General features: G+C 34.3%; 1 protein-coding gene and 1 long non-coding RNA gene across 2 annotated transcripts; one reads left to right on the top strand and one right to left on the bottom strand.

The window, feature by feature from the left end:
• The first annotated feature begins 4607 nt into the window (after positions 1–4607).
• On the top strand, positions 4608–5449 carry LOC103485783 (uncharacterized). The gene is made up of 3 exons (XM_008443482.3): positions 4608–4725; positions 4865–4917; positions 4997–5449. The coding sequence occupies exons 1-3, from the start codon at positions 4608–4610 to the stop codon at positions 5447–5449; spliced, it is 624 nt and encodes a 207-aa protein (XP_008441704.3).
• A 281-nt stretch (positions 5450–5730) lies between these two features.
• Positions 5731–6414, bottom strand: LOC103485782 (uncharacterized). The gene is made up of 3 exons (XR_001762172.2): positions 6262–6414; positions 6034–6117; positions 5731–5793 (listed from the first exon to the last, which is right to left on the bottom strand). It is a non-coding gene; the product is annotated as an uncharacterized LOC103485782 (long non-coding RNA).
• Positions 6415–8971: the final 2557 nt, after the last annotated feature.

The raw sequence follows: 8971 nt of genomic DNA, 5'->3' as shown, positions 1-8971 counted from the left end.
CGCAATTCCGATTTCTTCCTTCTTCCTTTCCATCTTCTTCTAGTCACCGGTAGTGTGTTCTTCTCTTTTTCTTCCTGCAATTTTTCTTTTATATTTTCTTTGAAATCATTATCATTATTCTACAATTATTATTATCATTTTTTCATTACACTTCTGCTATTATTACCTTTGTTTTCAATCAGTCATCCTTGCCGCTTTAGAATTTCTCACAACTCTAATTTCTTCTTTCTTCCTTTCCATCTTCTACATAGCGATGATCATCGATAGTGTTCTCTTTCTCTTCTTCTTCTTCTTCTATAGTTCTTTTTCTTTTATATATATTTTTTTGAAATCATAATCATTGTTTTACAATTATTATTATTCTTTTTCATTATACTTCTACTGTTATTATCTTTGTTTTCAATCGATTATCAATTTTGTATTATTTTTTCAATGTGTCGTGGACATAGATAAACTACTTGATCGTTTACCATAAAGCTTTTCAAAACCATTGTTTATCATGAACTACACGATAGTGTATCATGAACTACATGGATCATGTATCATATTCTACACGATCGTCATTTACTAGGGTTTTTTAAAACCATCGTTTATCATAAACTAACAATCATGTCTCATGAACTACGTTATCGTGTATGATAGTAGGCAGACATGAACTATGATAAAATTCTTTTTCATAAAATACATGATCATGTATAAGAAAGTATATTATGATAGCCCTTTACTTTGCCCATCAAGTAGACAGACATCAAGAAAGCTTGACCATCAAGAAAACTATTTTTCTTAATGGTTAAAACATGTCATCAAAAACTCCTTCGTAATATTATTGGCCATTAAGAAATGAGACTTTGACATCTTTTGCTCATTAAGAAATTAAATAAGTCCATTAAGAAAGGAGATTTTTATGTTTCTTACCCATCAAGAAAACTGAAAAACCCTTATTTTCTTGATGGCCAAAACATGTCATCAAAAACCTTTTCTTGATGGTATTAGCTATCAAGAAATTAAATCAGTCCATCAAGATAACTCTTTTTTATGATATATTTTGCCCATCAAGAGAGCCCTTTTATTGACGGGTTTTGCCGATCAATAAAAATCTATTATTGATGTTTTTCACCCATCAACACTAACAACTTTAGAATTTCTTTTTTTAAAAAAGGCTCATTATGACCCTCCATACATGCGACTTAATAGACCTCAAACAAGCTCAAAAAATCTTAATATACCAATCAACCTCAAAAGTCAAAAACGAAATCCATTAACTACAAACCAACTTCAAACAACTCCGGCAAATTCTTTTGAACTACATAACCTGCACAACTCTACAACAACCCCAAAACTACATTAACTCACAACTCTGGAACTCTAACAACTCAAAACTTCTAGATTCACAACTTTAAACAACTCTTGCAAATTCTTTTCAACTATCTAACATGCACAACTCCACCATAACTCCAACACTACATAACTCACACAACTCTGAGAATCCAACAACTCAGAACTTCTAACTTCACAACTTCAAACAACTCGTGCAAAATATCAAACAATCACAAATATAAAATCCATACCATCAGAACATATAATTGAAATGCAAGTAACATATATTTCATAAACTTACTAGACATCCATCAAATAAATTAATTAGTTTTCATTAATCAACTGTAAACCAATATTTCTACTAAAAAAAATTGTATCTAACAAATAGGAATCAAATAAGACATATCCGTGCAGAAATAACAGACATCGTATCACAATATACCTAAAACTATAAATATAAACATTACAAAAATATGTATCATAAGTAAAGTCATAGTAATCAACCCTCAACGTATCCAATTCAAATTAAGAGTAATGTGCGCTGCAAACAATTGGTGTTAATTTGTAGCCGCAGATTGGAAAAATTAAGTTTGTTATTTACAAAGGAAAAGAGAATGTAGGGGAGGAAATTAATTTATCTAAACAAAGCACGTTTGCAAGTATTAAGGCAGTGAACTTTTTGTCTCTCTTCAACAAATACATAGAATTGGGTGATACCCTTTAGAGTGAGCTCGTCCATTGAGTTTATAACATAGGGCTTGTGAAGATATCTATCTTTGAAGTCCTTCACAGTTACAAGAAAGGTAGCAGAATACATAAGAATCTGCTGGTTTACGGGCAAAAAGCGAATCAGATGCTCGATTGAAGGTCGGCACTTTGGGGACAAGAGCTTGACAGCCTGAGCAGTGTTTTAAAAGGCGCGCTGAGGCGCGCGCCTAGGTGCAAGGCGCAACCCCGTGCTTATCTGTGGAGAGGCGAGGCGTCGATGGAGAGGCGAGGCGCCGATGGAAAGGCGCGGCTGAGGCGCGCGCCTTCCTCCAGGCACAATAGGCGCAAAAAGCCCACAGGCGCGCGGGCTTTATTATGTGGGCTGGGCCGTAATTAAGAAAAAACAAAAAAAAATTAAATCGATTTAACTTTTACTTAATATATTTACCTATTACGTGTAACTTGGCTTTGAAGAAACGAAACGACGGCGCGACTTGAAGACCCTCTCTGCGGCTAACAACGAAACGGTCGACTGCCATTCCTTTTTGTAGAATTTCCGCCCCTTTCTGCGGAAATTCTGTCACCGACGGCGGCGCCGGCAAGGGCCACCGGCACCGAGTCGACCACCTTCTTCTTCTTCTTTTTCCATCCAATCTTATTAAAAAAAATCCTCTGGTGCTGCTTTTGTACTGCCATTACTCTGTTTTTTGGTGCTTCTTTTTCTTTTTCCATCCAATCTTATTAAAAAAAATCCATTCTTCTTCTTCTTTTTCTTTTTCCTTTGGTTCTTTTCCTTTGGTGCTGTCATTACTGCTGTGCTGCCATTACTATGTTTTTTGCCATCCAATCTTCTTTTTTGGTGCTTCTTTTGCTGCCATTACTATTAAAAAACATGGCTGATGAAAGTTCTAAAAAAGATCCAGCTTGGAAATATGGTCGATTGCAAAATGACCAAGATATAAATATGTTTGTCTGTGGATTTTGTTCGAAAGTAACAAAAGGAGGGGTGTATCGATTGAAACAACACCTCGTTGGTAGTTATAGAAATGTCACAGCTTGTAGAAAATGTCCGGATCATGTGAAGGAAGAAATTAAAGATTACATGTCCAAGAAAAAGGAGATCAAAGAACAAAGAAATTTGATTGTGGACATTGATGTACAAGATTACGGTATCGAGGATGAAGATGAAGGGAGTATTAGTGTAAATAACAGAGCAACATCAAGTGGCTCGAGCTTGAAGAAGCCAAGACAAACATTTTTTACTCCCAATCCAGAAACTGTGGTTCAAAATAGAAAGAATGACAAAGGAAAACAAACTTCGTTGAATGCGACGTACAAGAAGGAAATGAGGGAGCGCACCATCCAAAGAATTGCTCGATGGTTTTATGATGCAGGAGTGCCTTTGAATGCTTGCACATATAATAGTTTTGCCCCTATGATTGAGTCAATTGGGCAATTTGGTCCTGGATTGAAACCACCAACATATCATGAGTTGAGAGTTTCATGTTTGAAGAAAGAATTAGAAACAACAAATGAGTTGATGAGGAGCCATAAAGCAGAGTGGGCTAAGGTTTGATGCATTGTTATGGCTGATGGGTGGACCGATAGAAGAAATAGGACATTGATTAACTTTTTAGTTAATAGTCCTAAGGGCACCATGTTTATTGAGTCCATCGATGCTTCATCTTATGTGAAGGATGGAAAGAAGATGTTCGAGCTACTTGACAATTTTGTAGAGCGCATTGGAGAAGCAAATGTTGTACAAGTAGTTACTGATAGTGCCTCAGCAAATGTGATGGCAGGTAAGAAGGTAAACTATTATGCTAACAGGGAAATTGTTAGATTTAGTGAGTTCTATGCTAAATGTATACTTATTTTCTTTGTTAATAGGGAGATTGTTAGAAGCAAAGCGACCACAATTAATATGGTCTCCATGTGCTGCTCATTGCTTAGATTTGATGTTGGAGGATATATACAAGATCTCCAATATTTGCAAAGCATTGAAAAGAGGCATGGAGATCAGCAACTTCATCTATGTTCGTCTTGGATTATTAAACATGATGCGATGATTTACTAACCAAAAGGAGTTAGTTAGACCAGCTAAGACTCGCTTTGCTACTGCTTGCATTACATTATCGAGTATACATCATCAAAAGAACAACTTAAGGAAGATGTTTACTTTAGATGAATGGAAGGATAGCAAATGGAGCAAGGAGCAACAAGGAAGACAAGTAGTTCAGACTATTTTGTTGGCTAGTTTTTGAACTATAATTGTGTTTTCTCTTAAAGTATCTGACCCACTAGTTCGAGTTCTTAGATTGGTTGATGGCGAAAAGAAGCCACCTATGGGATATATTTACGAGGCCATGGATAGAGCTAAATGAGCTATTGCTAAGTCGTTCAATAATAATGAAGAAAAATACAAGGACATTTTCACCATAATTGATAGAAGATGGGAGCTTCAGTTGCATCGTCCTCTGCATGCAGCGGGGTATTATTTAAACCCCTCATTCTATTATTCGAATCCTAGCATCCAAGAGGATGATGAAATAGTTAACGGGCTCTACTCATGCATAACAAAAATGGTTGCTTCATTAGACGTCCAAGACAAAATACTTGCAGAACTAAACAAGTATAAGAGAGCTGAAGCATTGTTTGGACAACCTTTAGCAATCAAACAAAGGGACAAAATATCTCCAGGTAAATTTCAACTAACCGATTAGTCGATTACTCAACAATAATTATTTTATTAATATATATTTTTTGTCTATGGTGGAATTGTGGGATAATTTTGGACAATCAACTCCAAACTTGCAAAAATTTCCTATGAGAATTTTAGGTCTTACTTGTAGTGCTTCTGGATGCAAACGTAATTGGAGTGTGTTTGAGCAGGTTAGCTTTCCTCTCCTTAACACGCGAATGTAATTTTGTTGATTCACTGGCAATGACAATGAATTTTCTAATTTTGTAGCTTCATAACAAGAAACGAAATAGGCTTGCTCAAAGTCGTTTGAATGATTTAGTCTTTATCAAATACAATAGAGCATTAAAACGTCGATACAGCCTTCGAGATATCGTCGACCCTATCTCTTTAAGAGATATTAATGATAGTAACGAATGGTTGATTGGAAGATTAGATGATGATTCTGAGGAGGAGGATGAGCTGGTATTTGACGATGATACTTTAACGTGGGGTGATGTTTCAAGAGCTGCCGAAGCAAAAGAACCAACCTTCTATTCTAGAGCTAGGGCCTCAGAAGCGACTAATGTTTCATGTTCATCCTCGTCTACCACACAATCCACACCCAAACAAATAAATTTGGATGACTCTGATCAGGAAGAAGAAGATACCGATGGCTATAAGTCCAACGAAGGAGTGAATGAAGATGAGGATCAATTTAGTGATGATGAGTTTGATCTTTAGGAATGAACTTTTATTTTGATTGTTGTTGAATTCTAAATGAACTTTTATTTTGATTGTTGTTGAAGTTCATTTTGATTGTTGTTGAATTCTGACTAGTTTTCTATTGTGTTTTGTTTTTTTGGGTAGAAAACTAATATTATAATATTTTATACATTAGAGTTAAATCTCATTTCTACATTGGTTATTTACTTATATTTTATACATTGTTTGTCCTTCCAATTTTGTATATATATATATATATATATAGTGCGCCTCATGAAAAAAAAACCCGCGCCTTTTTGTGCGCTTAGGCCCCAGAGGACCATTACGCCTTAGAGCACCTTGAGCCTTTAAAAACACTGAGCCTGAGAAACAGAACAAAATGATTAGCCTTTTGCAACGAGTAAACTATCCAAAACCTCTCCATATGAAGTGCGATAAAACATGTTTGAAATTGTTTTTGTTGTATGATCATGTTGAATTGCTCCTCAAATTAAAAACTTAAGCAAGTGGGCTAAGACAAAATTAATCAATAGGTATACTTTTTTGAATTTACACAGACAAAACTGAACTGCCCCAAAGATTTAAATAATTTAAATGAATACCTTAGGATTGGTTCCATTGATTCTCGTTGCACATCTTCAGAACAGTCGCCAACCCATTCTCTTCTTTCATGCCAAGTTATCTCGCTGTAAGAAAATTATGATGGACCAACTTGACATTTACAAGGATATTTTGTTTGTAAATCTGAAGGAAAAATCACCAAAGAGTACGATATATTGATATTGAACACTTCATCTTGACAATATATGGTTCGAGGGAAGCAGATTTACCGTGGTTGACGAATGTATCTCCTTAGACTTTCCATTTAAGAAAACCTTTGAATCGCCTGAAGAATGGTTCCTATTTCCATTCAAATTAGGATTTCTACCATTGATTTCCATTTCCTCCAAAATGAACAACCATTGCCCTGAAAAACTGGACGTACAAGATAAAGATAAAGAGTCTCTTCAGGAAAATTTTGGTGATGTGTGTAAGAAAGTGAAAAGAAACGGCACTCAAGAGTCTAAGATAATATGGGAGCAACTAAAATTATGTTCAGCATAACTTTTGGAGTAATGTTTGTAAGTAAAATCATTTCTAAGATAAGAGTGCGAATTTCAACTCTTTTTTTTAACATCTTATTTTATCTTACTATCTCTTGCCGTAAATTCTCTCAATACTTTTGTGATTATCGTCTTACATCCCTTGTTATACATTGGGAATGTTTTCAGTCTTTATCTTGTTTGTGGTAACAAAGGTTCTTGTTTCTCACAAAAATAAAAAAGGGTAACATAGTTTTTTAGTAGACTTCAAAAACTAATCAAATGTTTACTCCATAAATACTTTGGTACTTCTTGTGACGCCTTTTGATGTGTATCTAGCTAGATGACATGGAAGAATTTAGAAAGTGTTTCATTACTTAAAAAAACTATGAAGGTATCGAAAGTCTATACCAAACACAAAATCAAACCAGAGCAGAAAGGAAGCATATTTCAGTCATTAAAGTTATGATATTTCATTAAATTCTCAAAATAATTTTGACCCCCTTACTTGTGTGGAGTCATCATTTTTTAGACTCTAAAAGCCAGCAGAGAAGAAAATAAAATTTTCTTCTGTTCTTCTCCAATTTCATGGCCTATGACATATCAACTTCCACAACTCTACTCAGTCTTGAGAGATACAGTAATTGCCTAAACATAAAACTCTCTTTTCTTGCTTGACTCATCCCAACTCCTTAGTCCCATCAAGTTTGTTCCACAAACAAATTCCGAATCCCTTAATATCTGCCGGCTCCAGTTCGAAACTGAAAGCTAGTCACTCGCTCCTTGAACTAATCCTAGAAAATTAAAAATGTGAAGTGATCCTTGACTCCAAGAATGCATATTCCACTCCATCATGCCGAAAATACTAAATTTACACGTTGACTTGTAAATGTAATGATCTGATTTTTTTTCAAAACTAACCTGGGGTCATCACTAATCTAATTATATTAACTTTATAAAACATTAGTGGAAGCATAAACTAAGTAGTTCCTATATGGTTGATCACGAGTCCTTCTTGTCATTCACTAACTTGCCCTTCCCTTTACCTTTGCCTGAAAGATATTTATATTGATAATAAAATATATAACTTACATTATCGATAAAGATTTTACAATAATCCAAAAGATAATTTTACTGTAATATTACATGTATGTGTGACCTTATCTAATCAAACTGACGTATAAATGAGAACTTGATTGATACCATGGTCCATGGATTCTTCAACTACCTGCAAATTTAAAGAAAATGAACCTTAGCCAACATTCATTACGAAAAATGCATAAGCATAAACATTCAGTCTCAAAGTTATTCCAAGAACAAAAGTTGCAACTAATGTTATGATAAAACAACAAACAACGTAACAAATAACAAACACATTAAAACTTTACATACTCCAAAAATCCAATTAATAATAATAATAATAATAATAATAATAATAATAAAATATTATTATTATTATTATTATTATTATTATTATTATTGTTAGCAAAACAATGTGAAATATGACAAATACAAGTTGGAAAATAATACAGGTTGGCAAATGATTTGGCAAATAATACAGCAAACAACAATTTAATTATCTTCCACAATAATTAATTATTATTTATCTTTCTCCAAAATAATTAATTATCTTCTACAATAATTAGTTATTATTTATCTTTCTTCAAAATAATTAATTATCTTCTACAATAATTAATTATTATTTATCTTTCTCCAAAATAATTAATTATTTTTTCCTAAAATAATTGTAACGACCCAATTCCTTATACTAAGTCGAAGCCATTACTAATTTAAAAGATAAATAAAATATGTAAAGTTTGGATAAAAGAATAAAACAAAACCTCAAAATTTTCATTTAAAAACATAAACAAATGTGATTAGAGATAAGTATAAAAATAAAATCCTAACTCGGGCCCTATCTAATTTTAAAGAAATAAAATAACAAATAAAGAATAAACTAAAATGCAAATGTTAAAGTCTGAACTATGACATGAAGCGGAAGAATAAGATCCTTATGGCTCGTCACGGTCACTTCTGATCACTCGCCAGCTTGCCTTTGCCCTTACCTCTACCTCTGCCTAAAAAATAAAAATGGAAAGAGTGAGTATAAAATACTCAGTAAGGGACCCACTACTAGTCCCGCTAGGTGCCTGTTAACTTCCTATTAGAGTCCTGAAAATGGTACCCAATAACTGGCACGTTCCCGAACACGTGCAACATGTGATCCCGTAGGAACAAAATTTGGTCTTCGGTGAACCCAAAGAAACACCTAGGACAAACTGGTCTGTAGTGTACCCGGAGGAAACACTAAGACAATCGAGCTATGAGCGATCTCGTCGAATCACTCGAATCATGTCTATATCAATGCCAGACTGGCGGTCCCGTCGGACTACACAGTCCTAAATAGGTGGTGATCCCGAATGACACCCATGCAGGTACGACTCTAATAGGATAAGCT

This window comes from Cucumis melo, chromosome 5 (genome assembly GCF_025177605.1).
Source record: "Cucumis melo cultivar AY chromosome 5, USDA_Cmelo_AY_1.0, whole genome shotgun sequence".
NCBI lineage: Eukaryota > Viridiplantae > Streptophyta > Magnoliopsida > Cucurbitales > Cucurbitaceae > Cucumis > Cucumis melo.
This window is presented reverse-complemented; position numbering and strand designations above follow the sequence as displayed.